The sequence below is a fragment of the Passer domesticus genome, chromosome 2 (genome assembly GCF_036417665.1).
Source record: "Passer domesticus isolate bPasDom1 chromosome 2, bPasDom1.hap1, whole genome shotgun sequence".
Classification (NCBI taxonomy): Eukaryota; Metazoa; Chordata; class Aves; order Passeriformes; family Passeridae; genus Passer; species Passer domesticus.
Genome location: NC_087475.1, coordinates 72,915,166 through 72,937,978, shown reverse-complemented (window position 1 = coordinate 72,937,978; position 22,813 = coordinate 72,915,166). Strand labels below are relative to the sequence as shown.

At 37.1% G+C, this 22,813-nt stretch overlaps 1 protein-coding gene across 1 annotated transcript in view; it reads right to left on the bottom strand.

The window, feature by feature from the left end:
* Positions 1 to 22,813, bottom strand: part of MICU2 (mitochondrial calcium uptake 2) — a 133,810-nt gene that overhangs the window by 14,447 nt on the left and 96,550 nt on the right. The window contains exons 5-8 of the mRNA XM_064409234.1: positions 18,942 to 18,989; positions 14,985 to 15,067; positions 8,982 to 9,044; positions 348 to 445 (exon numbers count right to left, since the gene is read on the bottom strand). Coding sequence (XP_064265304.1) covers positions 348 to 445; positions 8,982 to 9,044; positions 14,985 to 15,067; positions 18,942 to 18,989 — 292 coding nt within the window. The remainder of the gene's footprint in view (positions 1 to 347; positions 446 to 8,981; positions 9,045 to 14,984; positions 15,068 to 18,941; positions 18,990 to 22,813) is intronic.

Below are 22,813 nucleotides of genomic sequence, written 5' to 3'. Positions count from 1 at the left end.
TATTTTTAATTGGTTAGAAGTCACTTTTTTGTGATTTGGTCACAAAAAATACTCATGAATCATATTGTTTTAAGGTATTGTTCTAAGCTGCCAAGAATGGGAGTCTCAACCCTCCTGGCCCACTGCTCTGCTGCTAGGAGATACCACAGTGCTCAGCTCCTGCAGACAGCAGACTCTAGGAGCTAAATGGGGAATTCAATCATGCAACATCACGAATAATCTCCACTTCATTGCTTAATTTTCTGAATCAGCTCAGTGTGGTGTCAGATAAATGCCTGAGCTGGGGTAAAGCACAGGGGGTAGGAACAAGACTGGGTCCTGTTAGGCTTGTCTAGCTGAAAAAATACCTGAAAAACTCAGAAAAGCGAAGTTTTTCCTTTCCCTGTTTTCCAAAGAAATGTACCAGCAACACGGTATTAACATCACAGCTGTCCAGTTCTGTTTCCTATAAAACAAAAAAACTATATGATTGTGATGCATTGCATGATCATTAATATTCACCATTAATATAAAAATATTTATCTGAACTAGAATTTCCTAGAAGATGCTTGAAATTTAATTACTCTTCCCAGATCACACAGGATCTCAGAGCTGAACAACTCTTCCACATTAACTGCTAACAGTGGTTACTAAGTTCTGCTTCTAAATACTTTGTATGAAAGATAGGAACAATTTCCAACCACCATCAGTGCATTTTAGTATAATATTTTATTATTTTTATTATTAAAATGGAGAAGGTTGCAAGTCAAATCTTTAAGAAACTTTATTCTTAGGTGAAGAGAAGGCTTAAATAAAGTTAGTATCTGTAAGTAAGTTTGTAGGTAGGTATTTCTAACATGTTACAGCCATTTAAAAACATTCATGATAGTCTAATAAATGAAGCTAGGAAAATACCAACACTGATAATGCTCCATTATATTATGGTCTTACAAGGCTTCTGGGAAATGTTCAGGGTTAGTGACTTTTCTATAAATATTTTTAAAATCTGAAGAATAAATTTCTGCAGAGAAGAGATACACACTATTTCAATTCAATCTTTAACAAGCTTAAACCACACATAATGCTGGATTTCTGCTCTATGCTTCTTTCAGCACCAGCATACTGGCATTTCTTTGAACACAACAAAACACTAAGCAACATGAAGAGAGAATTTTTTTTTAAGTCTGTTGGGATTTCACCATACTATTCTTATGACATCTAAATAGCCCCTGTGTCTTTTATCTGGTTGAAGAGGTAAGATGAAAGACAAGAGTCTATTCATAAGATTTAATACTAATGGTTATTTAGCTTTCAGCATCATCAATAACAAGTCCCATTAGTCCCCCGTGTTTCATGCTTACTGCATACATGACACAGTTATTTTATAGTTAAAGCAGAAACATTCCTCATTTCTACTACAAGCTACAGTTCACCAAATGCCAGAGATATGAGTTATGTATGAGTGAACCTAGAAAGAAAACACTTTTCAAGCCATATGCAAACTGTACTTACTGAACTTTTATCATTTAATTGCAGGCAAAGAATATTTAAATACCCACAAGATCCATCCTTCTGAAGTTTAAACACTTCAGATTACTGTGAAGACTGATGCATAAACATTGGTATATGCTTTTTTGGAAGCCAAAAGTCAAACATTCATGTATGCTTATTTGAAATTCAAACCCAAACTATTTTTATATCAGAATACAAAGTTTTCTAAAAAGAAGTAGAGAAGAAACTACATATCCCCCACTGCAGCTATATTGTAATCTGCTTTTTGTGAGTTTTGCTTACATGTTTAAAGGACATTTGAAAAATGCAAGGAATAAATTTGCTAATGTAATTTTAAAAACTGAACTCAAGATTACACAAATTAAAGCTTCTAATTTAATTACTCCATACTATAATAAGTGCTGTATGAAAACAAACTAAAAAACAAGGTTTAAAATAACCTTTTCAAAACTAAGTCTGTAACAGCAAAAGTTTTTTTCTTCTATTAATGCTTCTCCAGTTACAAGCTAGAAGAAGGCATACAAACAATACCTACCTCATCTTATCTAAGATGACAAAGCCTATCCCAGGATTTATAACAAATATGCACCTACTTGCTGGCTACCTTCTTTATCAGTTGAAATTCCACAGTGAAACTGGCAGATGTCCAAACACTATGTTAGTGAGAGTTAAATATATTTAAAAACTACAAAACAGTACATTTCTTTAAAGCATAAAATGCAACAGGAGACCACAGAGACTACACCTTAAGGGTGAAATTTCAAAAAATTGCTTTTCCTATAGTTAATGCTATTAAATTGAAGTACATGTTAGTACATAATTCCTTTTTGTCCACAGAATCATTAGGAGCTTTTGCTGCTGATCTGTATAAATTAGTACTGACATGACACATCCTTGTTAGAAGATAATGAGAATTCTATTAATATTTCCAACACCTCGCCCTCGTGAGCTTGGGTAAAAGAATAACTCACACTTGGAATGTCTCTCTTGGCAATAAGAATGAAATGGTAACCCAATCCCAGGCTGTAAAGCAGACCAGACTGGTAGATTTGAGTCACTATCTAAACTGAGTGAAAGTTTGTATTCTGGTGTATCTGGCTGCTTCAGGCCCTGGGACCCTTCTGATCTGTGCATTTTACAGAAAGCTGAGGCAGAGAGTGAAAAAGGAACCCAGTGGTCTGAGTATCATCTTGATACCAGCACAGGATGGGGCAGAGACATATATCACAAGTGGGGAACTCAGACATGTTCCAGAATCACAAAGACCACACAATCTGATGCCACACAAGTCTGTGAACTAATGAACATGTGTGCACATATTACAAACATAGGCTAATTTTCCTAGAGTAATGTTAACGCCTCCTACACTTTTCAAAAGTATCATGAACTGCTGAATTATGCAATTATTCCTTTTTAAGCAAGATCAGATAACACAAGTTATTTCCTTATTACATTACATAGGCTGTTAACATAAGAGGCCTGATGCTGCAAACACTGAGTCATGGGCAAAGACCTACCTAATCCTGTAGCTCCTCACTGAGCTTTTGACATTTAGGACCTGATACTGCAGCAAGTACCAACAAGCGTCACTGAGAAGAAACTTATCACACAGTGAGATGGGATTTTCAGAATAATGTACCTAACTGATTTTCACAACTCATCTGAAATGTTAATAGACTTACTGTCTCTAAATTCTTACCACCTTTCCTTGCAGAATTTGCCTGAGGCATGACTGGAAAGCATTCATCGTGATTAAAATCTGCAATTCGTTTCTTGTTCTCTTGCTTGCTTCCTGAGAGATGGTATTTGCTGTGCAATGTCTTACTTCACTAGAAATGGTAAAAATATGTATTTTGGATTGAATATTTTTTTTTAGTTAAGACAAAAGGAGAGTGAGTAAATGGAAGAATGGGCAGAGAAGTGAAGTTGGGCAAGGAGGATGATATCTTAGTTTCTGTCTGCTAGTGATGTCCCAAATCTTTCCAAAGGTAAGACTAAATCTTTGCAAATTTTTCTGAGTTCACTTCCCTGCAATCCTCTTTGTTTTTAAGCTGCTAGCTCAGTCAATTCACCATACCAGGCTTCTATCCCAGCCTAGCTTCACACACTGCTAAAGAGAATTCAAGCTTTCTGACATTTTGAGAGTCTCCCAGATGCTGGAATATATCCTATGACTTAGTTCTGGTAAGAAGGTTTAAAAGATGTGTCCATTATGAAATTAATCCTAACAGTTACAGTCAGCCAAAAGAACTGTAAGCAGGCCAGCTAGTGGGACCAGGAGATACAGATCTCCAAAAGCAGTTCTTTTTGGCAAAGCCCAGACAGTCTCAAGTGGGCCCCAGAACGAAACTGTGTCTTTTATAAGATAAATCAACTTTATAAGATAAATCAACTTTCATCCTAATGTAAATCCATACTGAAGTTTTTCATGTTTTGCAATGCATGTTCTTATTAGGTAGGATTCAGGAACACCTCAGGTCTGATGCAGAAGGGCTGAAATGTGCACAGATGATTCTACAGAGGATATAACAGACAATATTTGAGAAGTCTGACAGAACATCTTCTAAACAATAAACAGCATCCAATAACACCCATAATTCCTATTACTGGGAGGATCAGTTCTTTTCTTAATGACAACTAATGCCATGGAATCACTCTGCTGTACACTTAGGGCCTTTTGTAACGAAGAACAAGTAACTTCACAGACATCGTCAGGTTTCAGCGCATCGCCCTCAGTTCTGCATCAATTCATAAAGAGGTACAGAATAAAAATGGTTTCCAGCTGACGAGGCTAAAACTAATCTGGGAGTAGATGCTGCAGGAGACCTTTAAGCCCCAAATAGAAAGAGGTTGAACCTTGTCTTGTTCTGAACAGGTTGACTGTGCCAAGCAGTCGGGGAAAGCAGCTCCTACCCACAGCTGGGGACAGCTGCTCACAGGAACCCACGCCCTGCCTCTCTGTTGTGGCATACTTTAAAAATGTAACTTTGCACCAAAAAAAGAGATTCCATTATGAGGACCCCCTTCAGGAGGGGTGATGTGCTGTGAAGCCCACTGTTTTGATCAAGGCAGACTTGGCCTCGAAGGCCGAGCACATCCATCCTCAGCGCGCGCAAACCCTCTTGCTCTCGGTGCTGAAAATGGCTCAGGTGGGCTGTCACCAACTCCCCAGCCAGCCCCTGTTCAAATATGTTTCCTTTTGTCTCTTGAGGTTACAATGTCATCAGATCATATGGAAAAATAAAATAATTTCCTTGTCCATGAGGTAAAAAATGACCCAGCACTTTTTCAATAATCTTACATTTTGGTGTTAGAAAGTTGGTTCTTTAGGGGGTTTACCTGTCTGGAGAACTTTCTTTAAAGCACATCACATTGCTCCTTGGTTTAAAGTATCTAAAAGCTTTTCAACAGAATTCAATGTTAAATTGCTGACACAAAACATACATATTTATGTTGGAGAAGATAGGTCAAGAAAAAATGTGCATTCCATCTGAACTGAGAGGTTACAAGATTAATGACAGACTCTTGGGGGAGGGATATTAATTTTAGTCTTGGACTAGATTCTTGTAAAATCTGATGTGTTGCACCCATGTTACAGAGTACTGCTGCACGAGAAGAGCACAGCTCACAGCCACCACCCTCCTTCAGTTGTAAGCAGTCTTTAGTTTTACTGAGCTATGCAGACTTAGAAGCACTGAGTAGAACTTTAAACCAGGCAGAGATTCTAGGGAGCAGATGGGCAGGTTATGATGACTTGCACAGTTCCTGTGGTTGAGGAGATGCATCACAATTCTGCAATGTCTGAAGGTCCAAGTGTAAAATCTTGTCTTGACCAGGTAAGCAGAGAGAAATGTGTGAATTACTAATGTAATTTACTTCTTTTAGAACCACAGGAAAAAAATAAAAAGAGAGAAGTAGACAGGCTAAAACAACTTACACTCAATATTAAATTGTTCATGTGTGAGTCTAAAAGTACACTGCATATAGTTGGACAATTTCAGTTCATAAGTGTTCTGTTTAAAAGAGATGAGTAGCTGTGTCCCCAACTACTAGTTAAATATAAAGAAAATCCCCAATCATACTTTTCACACTGTCTGAAAATGTATTCACTAGGGAATCCAGAAGCATATTTTTAATCATTTGGAAATTAGATCATTCACATATTTCACAACACTAATTTCATTTCAACAACAAATACAGAACGCTCTGTATTGTCATTCCTTTTCTAACGGTAGCTAAAAGAAATTTATAAGTTTATTCATTACATAAAGCATATTAAATGAGAGGTATCGAAAGTACTTGATAACTCATTAATCTAAATTGAAGGGCCTGAGAGCAAAGTCCCTGATCTAGACAGCTGGTCTGTCCAGTAGATATTTACCACCATTAGCATTGTTTTCATAGCAGGACACTACAGCACATTTCACTGTTAAAAGTATCCTTTTAAGGAACTCAGGGCAGGAATACAAAAGCAACAGGTGCTGCTCACTGGGCAACACCTTTCCAAACAAACCAAATCTTCTAGTGCATGCACTTTCCTACTGGAATCTAGATCAGTTGGCTCTCCTCTTCCATGAACCATGGTCATATGTTCTGTGGGATGTTCTGTATGAAGAACAGCTCTGCAGGAAGCCAGATGGAGCATTTCCTCTGGCCTCAGGAAAGAGTGTTTGAGCTGAGGCAGTCACTGCCTCTGTTGACTTCTGCACCATTTTCTCCAGTCTGATGAGAAAGAACCAGGCTCCAGCGTTTTACTCTGCCTGCAGCTCTCCTTCACCGTGTGCACCTCTGCGACGAGACTGCCAGATTGCCTGCTCTGCAAAATTCAGCATGGAACTTCCCAAAAGATGGAGCCAGTTAAGGCTGGGCAGATTTTTTTTTGCTTTTATTCCAGCATCAATTATACTACTGGAAAAAGAAAAGTCCTCAATTGAAATATATGTATCTGGATAACCAATTCCACTGTAATCCTGTTCAAGAGCCAATACTAAGTGATGAAAATTTGAATTTCAGGGGTGTAAGTCCAAGTGTCTGTAAAAAGGCAGAGATACAAGCACCCCAGGAGAAGAGCAAATTGATTTTTCTTTTCCTTATGTAGTAACTTGATGACTATTAAATGGTATCACCATAAAGTAAACAAATGACTGGGACCTTTGTCTACATGCTCTACAGGGAACACACCTGCATATATCTGCTGGTTAAACAAAGCTGCAGACTACCATTTAAACTGTATTTTCCTAGGTTGGTGACATTTGCCATCTGGCATCAGAGACTTTGGGTTTACTTTGAAAAAACAGCAAACTTGTATGCAAATTGAGAAAGTACTGTGAAAATAAAGAAACATTCCAAACACCAAAATTCTGTTGCAGTATCTCAACTTTCCAAAAACATAGTCAACTTAAACCCCATATTTTTATGCTTCATCTATTTTACTTAAAGGCAATACTATGACTTACCATAATTATAAAAAATAAAGGGTAAAAACATAACCAATGACTACACTGTATAGTCAGATTTGCTGCTTACAACGATAATCAATTTCTCTGGTGAGAAACTGAGACAGGAAGAAAATAAAAATTAAGAGAAATGTGATAATTTGGATTTTGCCATGTAGAAATATAGAGATCATACTAATTTCAAGTTAGCTGTATTCCCCAAAACTATTTAATTATTCTTTCATACTAGAATTCCATTTTTAATCTTCTACGAAGCTGTATTAAATAACATTTTCTGGCTACCGTAACTTCAGATTTTTCTCAATGGAGAACTCTGAAGACAAACTTTGAAGCAAGACAAAAACAAAATAGAGACATTCCAGCTCAGATATTTAATTAGCTCACAATAAGCTTATGTGTTTATAACTAATCTGTCCAACTGTATCAAAGTTTCTCTGGAAATTTTATACTATAGCTGTGCATTCATGCAGAATAAAGATCCTTTTTCTTTCAATGTCATGGCATTTAAGTCTCAATTGAAATAGGTTTTGAGGAGCAGACAACCCTATTAATCCTAGCTATTTTAATCTGGTGATTGATGAAAAGATTCAAGAAAGGAGATGGTTGTTTGTTGATCAAACAATTTTTAACTCAACTTTGAATATACACTGAGGGAGGAAAACTTTTGTGAATCAGAAGACAGATTATGCCTAATAAATTTTAAGGGTGTCAGCAATAGCCACTTCCACTTTTTCCTCAGGCATATGAAAAAGTAAAGAACATGAGCAACTCTTTGTAGAAACTGCTGATGCATGATTTACAAAGCAGAGCCCTCTATAAATTCCTTACTGAGTGCTTCCAATATGAGCAGTGGCTGCTGCCTCATGCCCAGTGTAAACTGAAAGTTTACAGCCAACAGCAACTTGCTGATTTAAGCAGCATCTTTTAGTAATAGATGGAAACAACCCAGCTGTATTCTCCTCTTCTTTAGAATCAGAGTAATTTAGATTGGAGAAGATCTCTAAGATTATTGAGTCCAACCATTAACCCAGCACTGCCAAGTCCATCACTAAACCATGCCTCCATGCACCACATCCACATGTGCTTTGAACACTTTCAGGGATGGTGATTCCACCATTTCCCTGGACAGCCTGTTACAGCGCTTGACCAATGTCAGTGAAATTTTTTTCCTAATACCCAATCTAAACCTCCTCTGGTGCAACTTGAGGCCATTTTTGCTTGTCCCATCAGTTGTTATGTGGTTCAACAGCTTCTTCTGAGGTGTTTCAGTATGCTCAGGATTCCCCCTCCCCGTTTTCAGCTTCACTCAACGTCAGCAGGTTACAGAATATCTTGTCTCTGTGCTGACTACAGAATCAAGAATAGACTCTACCTGAGAAGAAGGGAGGTTGCAGGTGGCTGGATTCAGGGGAAAACAAAAGAGAGCAGGAACTTAACCTGTCCCTTTCATTGATGAGATCTATTTACCATTTGCTAGTGGTCCACAAAACAGTGAAATTTCTTTCCCAGACGGACGATCAAACTCTAGGATTGTTTCTTCTGGTCTGCATCTACACTGCCTCTTTCTGGAAGTGGACTTAACTAAAATAATCCTTGCCTTTGTCACCTCAGTGACAATAACCACATTTCAAACCAACTCAGAATAAGCTGGTATCACTGCAACAGCAGCACTTAGGAAAGCTTAAGCTATAGATTTCTGTTTGGAAAGCCTTCTATTCTCATATGGCAATATGGAGCTCTTCCTGAGATTTTCATAAATAGAAGAGAGTTACTCTGAATGAGAGGCTCACAGAAACCAACCAAGTGAATACACAGTCATGAAACACACTGATTACATCCATTTCACCAAAAGGCTCAGAAATGACCAACATTTTTCTTCCCCAGTTAGAAAGCAGTTGACAAATCATGCCTTTTCATTTAATTAAAGCACTAATACTTAAGCTAATGTACTTACCTAAAAACTTTAAAAAAATAACAAAGTTCATGGGAAACACTACAATGTTTTTGTAAGGAAAATGTATCTCTATTTCATACCCGAAGTACAGTTTCGTCTCCAGCTGCTTTCAGGTCATCTTCCTTCCCAATGATTCTCTGTAGCTGTATTTGTTGAAACATGAGAAAAGAACAGGAAAATTACAAATTTGATCTTATAATAGCCTTCTTTTTCTGAACCTTGATTTAATTGCACCTTTTCTTAATTATACATCTCCGCAAAATTCTCTAGTCCTGACAAAATATTTGCATACTTGAGGATATTTTGCTATTCAGACACACTTTTTCCTAGGAATGTCTTATCTACCGTGGTTAATATAACCAAACATGAATCTATCTCTTGCAGCCCAGTGCTTACTCTATTTTTAGAGAAGATTTCCTAGCACCAGAAGCTAGGAAATCTTTCACTTGAGAAGATTTTGAGAGTCAGGGGTATAACATCAAGGACCATTCCGGAAATAAAAATTATCCTGATTTTCATGCTGGCCTTCTAAATAGTTTTACATAGTTCTGTTATAAACGTGATCTTCTGGACATGAAAAACACACCTGTTTTGAGGTACTATACAAAAAACAATAAAGAATAATTTAATTAAGAAAACATTTTTTTCAGAACTGGCATTAGGCAGTATGTAGTTTGAGTTTTCTCCTCCACTCTTGGAAAAAATTAATCTTGAATGTATTAGCTAAGAAGATTTTTAGAATTACTGAAATGACTCACATTTAAAAACAAAACTTCTACTGTCCCAAATAAAGCTTTAAGATAATATAAACAGTGCATTAATTTATGGTACCTCAAGTGTATCAAATCTGCAAGGTTTCTTTGACTGTATTTCACTTCAGAGATGAACACTGCCATAAGAATGAGTGATTTAATACAGCACAAAGTACACCTACCTTTCAGACATTTGCATGAATCCTCAAAAGGACAGCAGAAATGAAAGAACAAGGGACTTAATACATTTCAGGTAGAGATATGGAATTACACTGATCACTCTGGATTTGGAGACTTTAAAAGATGCTTTTAAAACTCAAGGATTTCAAAACTCCTGGTTTGCGTCTCAAACATTTCTGAGTGATTCCACAACCTGCTTATTGAAACCTGGAAAAAGTTCATTACCAAATTTCCACAGTCGTTATTCTGGGGAGTTTTTAAATACCTTCTTTGTTGTTGTTGTTGTGTTTTTTTTTTTTTTTTCTTCAGAGAAGCAGAATGGGCTTGTAAACAGTGAGAAAAACACGCTATTGATTTGTGTTGCAAAAAGTCATCCCCTGACTTTCAAATTTTGAGTAATTAACCTGTTCTGTGTTTGTTTGGGTTTTTTTCATCCTCATTTGTTTAGTTTATGAGGATGCTTACTTTCTATTATTAGTTTTAAATTGTATCTCTTGATGGTGTTTACCAAAAGAAATGCTATAAAACAAGGCAATTAAACACCACTCATTCCTCCAAATTATCTTAATTTTTGATCATTTACAAAACAAATGACTAGTACAGTAAAAGCATGATTAATTTCTTCTTAGCAAAATAGCATTATAGTGCTGTGGGTAAAACCACAACGGCTTGTCCATATTCTCACTGAGAAATCACATTTTTTTCTTATCTCAAACATGAATAATTTGATCACACATAAGGAATAAAACTGCAAATACTTTCCAAACAGGAGAAAAATGATATTATTCTTTTTGGATTTTATTTCTAAAGGACTCTTAAAAAATCTGCAGAGTAGACTGCAGTAGTAGAGGTTACTGAAGAGCACAGACACACAGCATACTTATTTTCCCAAGTATTCTGAAAGATTTCACTTATTGTTTTCTTACACTGTATGTAAATTCTTAGAGTGCTTGAAACTATTTCCAGAAGTTTGTTCATTTTTTTCAGCATAGTGCAGCAACTACTCATAGAGGGAGAAGAATTCTGCCCTCAAGAAACAGACTCCTCCATGTAACATATATTTGTATTTAATATTTGTACCCGCTCACCACTCACTATAATAATGGCTAATTCAAATATAATGAGACCTATTATGCACAAGTGAAGTCACTACTAAAAACAGAAGTAATCTGTTCTGAATAAGCCTTTCTGGCAGAAAGACTATGGCAGTCTCTTAAAAAAAAGGGTGATTTTGCATCTTCCAGTTGCTTGAGAGAGACCAGTGTTTGTGGATGCTCTAAGACTACACAAGTGCGCTGTGCCACAGCTGCTGAGTGTTGGGTGCTGGCTCATTCAGCCCTAGGTGAAGCTCTGCAAATATTTTGTGGTATCTGCTCTCCAGCAGAAGTGTGTAAGATAGCCTGCTCAGAAAGTCTAAGTTATACAGCTCTTGCATGTGCCATCAGAGCTACTCTGCCTTTATTCCCAAGAGTTTTGAACTGTCATTAATTTTACTTAGACATCTTTAATCAGGACAGATTTAGAGAGTTAGGGAAATTCCTTACTTGCTGGGGATTTTGGGAACTTTGGTAGCCTTATTCTTGGTGGGAGGTCTCAGATTAATGTGCATGGGTTATTATGTGTCTGGAAATCCCCCTCACCAAGTCTCAAGTGAATGTCTTGGAAGTGCAGAGTTCATGAAAGTATCTTACTGTCCTCACAGAGATGCAGATAACACGGCTCTGAGAAATGATTCTGCATTCTGGCAGGAACTGATTAAAGCGTGGCAACTAACATCTGTGAACATGCCATTTCTACCTCGTCTTCTTCACCCTGGAGTTGCAGGGAAAAGCAACAAAACCCTCTTGGTCCTAATACTGAATACTGTGACTGTTTACCACTGAGACGTAGACGAAGCAGAATTACACTGGCTTCAACATAAAGAAATAGGGAGGAGAGAGAACAAGAGTATCCCTGTGAAGGGAGAGACTTTTACTGGAAATGAGGAAAATGTGCACTGAAATGGAAAGGCTACAGAGGACGAGATAAACTCCCTTGTTGAAAACATGGGATTGCATTCAAGATCTCCTTTCCCGAACACCCATTTTTGTCAGCAGAGAACACTGGGAAATTCTGCACCTGACACTCCTGAAGTGCCTGATCCATATAGGTTTGAACAGCCTATATCCCATCACACAATGCAGGCACTGAGGAATGGGGTTGGAGTTTCTGCTTGTCACTCATTTCCCTTTCCTGAATGACCTGCTTGGCACATCTTGTGCCTGTTCATCCAGGAACATGCAAGAATTGAGATATACACAAAGAATGATGGATGTTTTCCAAACCAAAAAGGAAGTTCTTACCTCAAAGACACTACAGTCTAGATCAGCAGTCAGACTCCACAGTCAGACATCACAGACATACAAAGATGTCTAATCAGAGGACAATGTGGGAAATGGGGAGCACAAGAGGTGACAAAGCAAGAGAATGAACCAGCAATGAAATTTCTTTTCTGATTACTGCTTCTTCACTGTTCTTTTCCACTGCCTTCTCCTTACATATATTTCCTGATGTTATTGTCAAATATAGTGTGGAAATCACTGTAGAATAGTTCAGATATATTTTGCTAGGATGTCAGCTGGGACAAGACAAATGACAGATTAGCCACCCAATGTACTGATTTATTAGCTATCTAGAAACTTTCTATGATGCACATGGAACTAGAGTATACAGCCTAACACACTTATTTTCACATTCTTACATTTCAAAAATTTTATTTTTAAATCTAATCTATAAAGTTTTGCTTGAAAATAGTCTCCTCTGTAAATATCAAAAAAACAGTCACAAGAGAAGACTCATCCTCTGACTAATTTGCATCCTGTGGGACTTCTTTGAATTTAATGACTCTTGTGAGTTGACAGAATAATTTATATGGGTTTTTTTTACCACGCTATATTATTTTATCAATACAGCCCAAAAAGGAAATGAAAGGTAACAATCTATCTAACTAGAATAATTTTCATTTAACTTGATTGCCTCTACAGAAATCAAATTATTTTTAATGATTTATATAATTAAACAACTTTCTGTTGTTTATACTGGCTGATTCAATTAGAATACCTGAAATGGGTAATGATATTAAATATATAACATATTGCACATCTCTCCAAAAGAGCAGTGTAAGAATCTCCTTATTTGCTTAACTGACAGTACCTTTTTGAAGAAAGCACTGCTAACGTGGCATTTTGGTGCAGAGGCACTACAAGCTGAACATGTCCACTTGTGTTCATGCAGTTACTTTTGCTTGTGACATATTCTTTTGCAGCTGAATAATACAGCCATAACTTATTTTGGTAATCAGGGCAGTGCTAGTCTGATAACAATTCACTATGATTGCATCTGGTTTAGTAGGTTAAAAATACAGGCTTTACTAGAATTTGATTTCTTTTTAATCAGCAGAATAATGAACACTTTAACAGAACAAATTCTTCAAAATTAAAAGATCTTCTGTAGCAACAAATGGGTGTAGGACTGTGCTGCTTTTGGCTGGGGTAGAGTTAATTTCCTTCACAGTGGCTGGTGTGGGAGTTTGTTTTAGATTTGTGCTGAGCAGAGGGCTGATAACACAGAGATGTTTTTGTTATTGCTGAGCAGGGCTCACACAGAGCCAAGGCCTTTTCTGCTTTTGTACTGCCATGCTGGGGAGGGGGCTGGGGGTGCTCGTGAGGTTGGGAGGGGACACAGCCAGGACAGGTGACCCCAGCTGACCAAAGGACATTCCAGACCATCTGACATCATGCTCTGTACATAAAGTGGGTGTAAGTAGGAAGAGGAGAACATTTGCAGTGATGGCTTTTGTCTTCCCAAGTTGCCATTACATGTCCCTGCTCTCCTGGAGATGGCCGAACACTTGCCTGTCCATGGGAAGCAGTGAATTCCTTGTTTTGCTTTGCTTGTGTGCATGGCTTTTGCTTTGCCTATTACAATGTCTTTATCTCAATCCATTCTCTTACCCTTCTGATTCTCTCCCTGATCCAGCTGGTGGGAGAAAGAACTGGCAGCTGACTGGGGCTTGGCTGCTGGCTGGGGTTACACCACAACAAAGGTATCTGCAGGTTCAATTAGGGCCTTCTGGGAACACTGTCTTGGAAAATTACCTAATTTGAAGTATTATTTTCAAATAGTACTACTAAGTCTAGAAGTATTTTTGCAACATTTTAGAATAGATTTGAAGTATGACTCATCAATTGTAACCTTGCTAAGAGACAATTCACTGAAATAAAGGTGATAAGTGCAAAACATGTGAACAGCTATTCTACTATTAATTCAGAGTTTAAGGTTATGAAATTCACCTAAATAAATTTTTGTTAATTTCTTTATCAACAAGTCCATCTTTAAAAATTTTAGATTTTAAGGTTCTCTAGAGATGTGACTTCATGTGACTTCAACTTTAACATCACCCTAGTGACAGAAAATATTTAGAATCGTAGTAGCCATGTCAGCTTCTTATAAAATTGTCTCTCCACTTACCTCCAATATGAATTAAGGATCTGAAATAAGTTGAGGGATTCTATTATTAAGTACTTCTATTGACAAGAAGTACTTAGTTAGTCTCCTGTTAAATATTTAAAAGTTGAATAAGCTATATAATTAAAGCCTATTCTTCTTAAAAAAAGCAACATCAGAGCAAGGTTTTCTTAGTTTTTAAAGTATCTACCTTTCTCCCCATAGTTTAGGTATAATATGGGAAAAAACCTGCTGCTGCTCTTCAAAGTGTGAATTGAGAAAACCTTTCTGCAACAGCAAGCAAAATTAATAAAGACCAAAAGAGGATGGGGAATTAAAGAAATTATTCAACATATTAAGAAAACAAAAGACTCTTCCAGATGATTATATAAATTAGCTCATGGGATTAAGGGATATACACTAATTCCTACCTTACCAGCAGCAGATATTTACTTACAATTCTAAGGTAACATTTATACGAGTGGATTCAATGATGATAAGTACTTCTATCACAATACTTCAATATGAGCTCCTTTCATATAAAATATTTTAGTAAGCATGTGATCATAGACAGGACTGAAAAATAGGCTTGATGATTTTAATGAATCTTCATTGAGCAAATATAACCCAGACACTTAAAATTAAAATGTATGTAAATACACCTACCTTAAAGAATTCTTTCTTTTCAACTTGTTCATTGCCATCTGCATCCAACATTTTAAAGGCAATCTGAAGTCCAGTCTGGGGTTCTGCAACAAATTGCAAAAGAACTTTATTGAAAATATCACATACTTACACTTGAACTCAAATACCAAATGTAAAATGAGCATTGACTCTGGTTCAGTTCTCCATTGTTATGTACACACACGGTATTTCCAGTGACCCATACACACCTCTTCCAATACAAGCAAACTGTTTAAACACCTTTTTGCTATCATTTCAAGGGATAATTAATGCAATGGCAAAGTAAGAAACGCCAACAGTGCCTAAGTACAAGCCATGAATGTCCATCTGATCTCAACAAAAATACTGCATCTCTTACTGGCCAGATCTTAAGATGTTCCCAAAGGATGTCTCTATAATCCCATGTCACTTATGCAGTCTAGCTTTGCCTTACTTATAAGAGTTCCTTTTCAGGTGAGAAGAGTGGAAAACTCCTTCTGGCTGTTTTTGACAAAAGCATGTTTTGTGTGACTCCCATCAAGACAATTTTTTTTCAGGAATTCTACACAATTTTACCCTGCATTTCCTTCCCCGAGTGGATGTTTCTTTTCAAAATATAATGAGTTCTGAATCTTGGAGACGCTATAAAAGCATGGCGTGCTTTCAGCTCCTTCCCACAATTTCCTGATCTTCATTTGCTTACAGGAGGTGGCCTTGAACATTGGCAAGCCCACACAGCAACAGCATGCTGCTGAAATGCAGCTACAGTTCACTGTGGTAGCAAGCCCTTCTCCCAGTAATCACTGAAGCAGGTGAATTAATGCCATAATCCACTCATGTCAGGCATGGACTTTTTGTCTCTGGAATATATTGATGCTTCCAAGAACAATGCTGGACTCGTGAGGGCAGCAAAGAAGCATCTGTACAAAACTCCAATGCCTTCAGAGTTTTGCCTCTGGAAATATATGCTTCTAGTTGCATTATGTAAAGTTTTAAATCTTGCTTTTTTAAAAAGAGAATTTTTCTGCAAAGGGAACGAGTTAAAGAAATATCCCATTCCTTTCAAGTCATAACAAGATGGTTAAAGAAAATACAATTTTTACATTTTAGAAATAACTACATATTCAGCAGTCAACTAATATTCTGTGTGAAGCAATCTTGTGATGCAGGGGTATTTTATAAATACCACTGCAATCTGCACAGCAGTGCTGTCCCCAGCAACTGGGTTGATTTACTACTCAAAACTGGCTTCCTTTCCATGGAAATGCCACATGCTAAATTTGTGTTACTAGTACAAAAGCAAGAAAAGGCTATCCAATAACATATTTAGAGAATAAAAGTAATTGATGCATTTAATAGCAATTCATACCATCTGTGTTCCAATTTTCAGATAAGAGAGCTGTTAGTGAAAATATAGACCTAAAGCTGCTTATACTGTTTAGAGATGACATACTTATCTGATATGATGTAACCCCAAAGGTATGTGTTTGTAAAATAAGCATAGTTCAAAGACTACCACAGATATATTTGTATTTAATTAGAATCAGGCAAAATTCCAAAATCTGAACAGAAGTGCTTCATCCTGGCTGTGAGTGCAGGTTAGACCTAGGTGCTTCCTCTCCTAATATTCCTTCATTGACCAAGCTGTCAACTTGTGAGACCGGGTAATTGAAACAAAGCTCTAAGTAAAGGTGACAACTTCAGTTCCTGGGCTTCTTCACCAGGCAGGGCTCCATTAACCTATTGCTGGAAATGAAATTCAATACACCACTGGAGGAAAAAAGACAGTGATGACACAAGGTACAGAGAAAAGAAGGTCATGGGGGAAAAAATAAAACCTTTGTCTGTCACAAAAATACATTTTCAAGTTCAGTGTTTTTACAGACCCTGATTTTGTATGACAGGCAGCATGGTCTCATCAGCAGCGTGGAACCAGGAGTCTGACGACTCTTTTTCCATTTCCCTATTGCTCAGTTGGTGACTTGGAAGTAATTTAAATACTGATGCCTGCTTTAAGAAATCTCACATTAACCCTCACTAGTGAGAGAGACAGGCTGTGTAACTTGGGGCTGACTGACAGAGGATACTTGTTAGGCAAAGATAGAGGCACTAACACTAACACTTGTTGACACTGGCTTTCAAACTGGTCAGTATGATAACCCTCTGTGTAACCAAAGCAGCAACATTACCGCTGCATTTTTATCCTGCATTAAAAGGTGCCTTTGTGTTTGCAGCTCAATACATTCCTATATAAATTCTGTGAAAAACAATGTTACTTGATTTTCTGGAGAAGTGGAACAACTTTCTCTGATACTGCTTCAATTTTCTAATTGTTTCAGCCAATAATTCAGCATGAATTCACTTTCATCTGCCATAAATTTCTAAAGAAATAGAATCTTTGGCACCTATTCCTGCAACTTGAAGGTATTCTTTTGAAGTAATAATTTGGCTGTCATGGTTGTCCTTTTTTAACATAAATTCATCTTTTACGAGTTGCAATAAATATTTTAAAATCAGTACCCTACCTGGGCTAAACTCCTATCTCTGATTTTAAAAGCCACTTGAACACATGGTATAACTCATGTTCAAGCAGTGTGTAGCATGGGACAGTCACCACTGCTGAAGCAGTGTATTTGTATGTTAAAGCTTAATGCATATATATATATAATTTAATATTGTGTACTAGCTGAAGTTGCCAAAGAGATTATTTACCTTTCATGCTGTGCAACAGGAACTAATGCAGTTCTGCTAAGAAATGAGGTAAGCTGCAGAAGGGCCACTTGAATTGTGCAAGAGGTGCATAATGATGAAAGGCTGGACATACTCTCTCCACTCTGTGGAGACCAACATTACTTGTTCATACTACACCATGAGAGGGTGGATTTCCAGAGCAAGGAAAATTTATCAATTTATTTAAGGCCCAGCCATGGACCTTGCAGCCAGGGAAGTGATGAGTGTCACACGAGAGCGATGCCTCCAGAGTCTGTCAGGAAAGAAGTGACTGCTTCCTTCTCTCCTTTCCCCCATGCACTGATACAATAAATCATTTATGCCTGGCTTTGTCCCTTGCTGAAAATGTTAGACTTTGATAAGTCAGTCAAACAAAACTGCATGTGGACTATTCTGTGGACAATTCCATGGACATGCATGTGGACTACTTCACTACTGCTCCAGGGGTCTCGCTGTGTCTCAAATCTTGATGTTTCTAAGCATCACTTACACATCAGAACAAAACAGGGGGTGGCAAACATGGCACAGAGAAAGTACCAGACAATCCCAGGTCACTTCTCTGCACAAAACCAAAAAATGCCTGTTGCTTGTAGATAAAGCAAGTCCCAAACAAAAGTTGTTTTAAAAAAAAGTGCCTGAGAGAAAAAGGAAGGAAGCAAAGGAGGGGGGCTGAAATACATGTACAATACTTGAGGAAATAAAGCCAAAAGGAACAGAGGATAAAGAAAAAGGACTTTAAAGTCAGATAAAAAGACACTGAAGAATTCTGCTGTTTATATATTGCATCCATGGCAAACCTGAACACAATAAAAACATGCAACAACTCCTGAGACACTACAGCAGTTTTTCACACCCATGCATGAGCTATATTGCTAATGTCTCATGGTCCAAAATGACTAAAACTACTGTCCAGAAGAAATATTATTCATCTTCCCATCCAATTCTTCTTCCCCTTATTAAGTGGCTCTGTAATCAAAGTCTCCCCGCTCCCAAAGGGACTTTTCTGATCCCATAGTGCAGGAAGTACCATGATTTTTGAAGTATTGCTATGGGCCAATGATGACACTGATTTCCATTTATATCAATGCATTGTCACTCTATATACAATAGTTTTTATGTTTTACTATAATGCGGAAATTTAGAAGCTAAAAAATATCAGAAATAAAGCTCCTGGTAAACTGGTACTACCTGAGTATTTGTGCCTATATATTTTAAATATATAATACTTACTTGTAAGAATTGTCAGCAAAAACAGATACTCTGCATAAGATATCAACCCTGGAAAAAAAAGTTTACAAATTACTTGTGGAAAACCCCTAAAATTTAGAGCAAAATTTGAAAGATTAAATATTACAAATATTAAAAAAAATGTAGTTTGACATAGTATTAAATACCTGTGTTAAAGTAAGCCAAGTTACTATTTAATCAATTTTTCATTCTGTTTTTAGTACTCTGAAGGTAAAATTCCCTAACCCCAGACTCATCAATGTTCACGTCTAACCAAGAAAGTAAGGTTTATTTGGTATTAACAAAAGGCTCACACTAAATCTTTGGATTCTCACTGAAAACATTCAATGTTTATATAAAAGGCAAATAAATTAAATGTGCTTTGTCACATTTAGTACCTGGGAGGAGAACTACTCTAACATTACCCTGAAGGATCAAAGTCCTCCATCCTTTGGCAGGCTCGCAAAAGGCGGAGAATAGCTTCCCTCTAATTCTCAAGGGAACATGGCAACACGCAAAGCTGCCAAGCTGCTAGATTGTGCTGATAGTACTGCTGGGCCCTGTGCCAAGAGGAGGCTTCTTATTTTTTTTTAAAATAGGAACATGTCCTTTCTACAAGGTGAAAGTATTTTCCCCCCTTTTGAAGGAAAATTCCAGTGTTTTCTTTTGAAATACCGCCTTAAGTGAAAAGCCTGAACAAACACAAAGATGTGATAGCGTCAAAATAGAGTGTGCAAGCTAAAGATAGAGAGTGCAGAATGAGGGTGGCTAAACAACAGAATCTGAACCATCTGCCCTGCAATAATGTTTGGGGAAAGAAATGTAAAGGGCTTTTTTATAAATCACTTTTCAAAATAACTGAGCTACTTTTGACTTGTGAGCTAAACATTGTATAATGCTGAAGCTGCTTAAAATAATGAAGTTCAAACATGCCTATCTGTGCAAAGATAAACTATTTTTGTAATTTATATTTAGTTAATTGATAGATAAGGAACCCACTTAAGCTTCAGTGATAAACAATTAACTTCTGATAAACTACTATGCAGAAGCAATAGCATTTGTATTTGACCTCAGATAGTGACTTAACACTTCTAAGTACCAGAGCTCAGAAATATTAAATTGCTAAATGCAAGACTCTGAAAATATGAGAACAAGTCTTAGCTAAAGGGAGGTCTAATTCTGATCCTCTTGCCAGCATACTCTGGTTCCATATCTCAGCTTTCTTCTCCATCAAAACAGGACTATTTACCCTATTATCCTACAAGAATTGTGTAAATCAGCACAGTACTACAATCATACAATACACTGTGGAAAAAAAAAATACTTTCATCTCAAAGACTTCTGCTTATGAGTTTTAGCATTTCTGTCATTGCAAGAATGCCAATTATTATTTTCATTGCTGTAAAACCTGGAATTGTATTCTTAGATGAAATATCTAGGTTTTCTACAAGTTCAAAATCAAATAAACAGAAAAAGAACTCCCTTTTTTTTTAGCTTATATGCCTAAGACAAGATTAAAAAAAAAGGACTGAAACAAATTGGTGGTGAAAAGAATCAAGCAAATAATGTGAAAAGTAGTGATCAAGATTCCTAATTTTGTTTTGTGTGTGACACAGCAAAAGAATGTTTAAGGGAAGAATAGAAAGGAAGACAAGGAGGCAACTTCTCAGGTCTGTATAGAAAACACCTCCCAGTCAAGGACTGCAGTGGTGTGAGCACAAAGACCCCTGACTGAAAATGTAACCACCAAGCAATGAAGGATGGCATTACTTGGCAGGGACAAGTGGGAGTCTGCCCCTCAGCTGTCTTGAGATTTTCTGCATGGGATAATCTAAGGAGAACCTGGAAGCTGAAGACAAGTGGTTTATGCTGGGTAAAGAGAACAAGAAGAGTCCAGTGTGGGGATACAAAATAAGAGATGAGACACTCAAAGAAGTTGTGGAAAAAAACATATTTATCAAAGCTTTTGAAAGAATATTAACATGGCAGATTACGTAAAAGTCTAAAAAAATGAAGTCATAATAATTGAGATACAAAATACTGAACCGCTGGAGAGTTTTAGCTTTATAGCTAGACAGGGATCACTATACCTTATAAAATTTTGCAGAAAGAATCTGCCAAATTTTTACAAAGATGGTAAGATGTGAAGAAAAGATCAATTTGAAGACAACACCCTGTTGACCGGCTCAAGGGAGAAGGACCTGAATTGAAGAGGACTGGAAAGTGAAGCTTTGCAAGAAATGGCAGTTTTCATCATCTTGCTGTAATCTAACTGAAAACTCACTATCGTTAAATTGGTAAAAAAGGTAAATATAATGAAAATATGTAGAAATATACTGGATTATTCTTTAAAACCTGACTCAATGCTCTAAAGAAAATTCACGGCCTGCCTGATATTTTCTGGAAGACTGATTACACTAAAATAATTTATCATAAGATTTTTTAATTTGTGAACTAATTTCCATTAAAAAAATTTAGTTAAATTACTTTAATTTTATTGTCCTACATGCAGTGAGTGGCCAACTTACCTCATTCATAAAGTAAATGAAATATTTTGGTAATTTTCTTTTTTATTCTATAGTAATCATTACAAAGGTACTCAAACTAAAAGATGTACCGCAGCAAACTTAAAAAACCCAAACTAAAACAACGCACTGAAAGTTAAATTCATATCCAAGCAAAATTTAAAGAGAAAAGCTTCACATACTGTTGAATGACTCAGCATACTTGCAGCCAAGAATGTGAAGTTTGCATTGGCAAAATACTGTCATTTTCTAAAGCTAAAGGAACCTTCCCTAACCCTCCCTAGAAATATCCGTCCTCAAACTTACTAACAAATGCTGACAGTCCAATATTCTTATTGCTGAATAAATCGTAAGTATACCTACTAAACATGACACAGGTTTTAAAACTGCCCACTAGAAGGCAGAATCCCCTAGCATTACATTTTACAAACCAGACTGATGGCAGTTTTCAGTCTCCTTGACATTTAAATAACCATTTGAAGGTATTTAAAATAACCTCAGCTAAACAGTTGGACAGGGGTATTCATTATTGCGATACTTGTAAAAGTATAAATATTTTCATTTTAAAACTGTGATAATAATGCATCTTAAAGCAAAAGCATCAAAGTCACTAAACAGGCATCATGATCAAAAATTGTAAAAACTCTTGAGTCTTGTGGCAACATACGGATGACTGCACTGAATGTTTTTGCATCATCTCAAACTCCTACCTGGCCTTTGAAGGACAGAGATTCAAACACACAGGGCTAGGCAAGGGCAGATCTTTGCCAGAATGCAGAAGACACCAACTTTGAGTGTACCACTAAGCCCAAGCTTTCTGACAAGCAGCCAGCTGGGAGAGGTGCAGTAAGAGAAGGCTGCATTGATTTGCTGTTTTCAGTTTCTCTTTATGGATTCCTGGTTTTCCCAGGCAGCATGCTCTGTGGATTTGCAGTGTTCATCACTAGAAAAAGAAAGGCCCTAAAAAGCAGGTAAAGAGATATCCAAAAATTCAAGACTGAGAATACTTTAAGCCAAATCCTGGGAAAGCATGTGATGATTGCAAAAGGCAGGGAATGACTGTTTAGTACAAAATCCAGCCTCTCCTAGGACAGGAAAAAATTGTTAATTTGTTCAGAGATGTTTCAGGGCTTTTGGGGTAAGGTGAGGCTTTCAGGAGCAGACTGACAAGCAAGGCACCCAGCTGGAGACCCATGCAGGTCTATACAAGGATGCAAGAAATGAACTGCAGGCAGAAGAGGCTGTGAGACTGAAGAGTAGGTGAAATGCTGCAGGCTGAGATCAAGGGCTGTTCCCTTGGCACAAGCTTCCAGCCATGTCTGAGGATCCGCTGTGCATGGAAAGAGCATG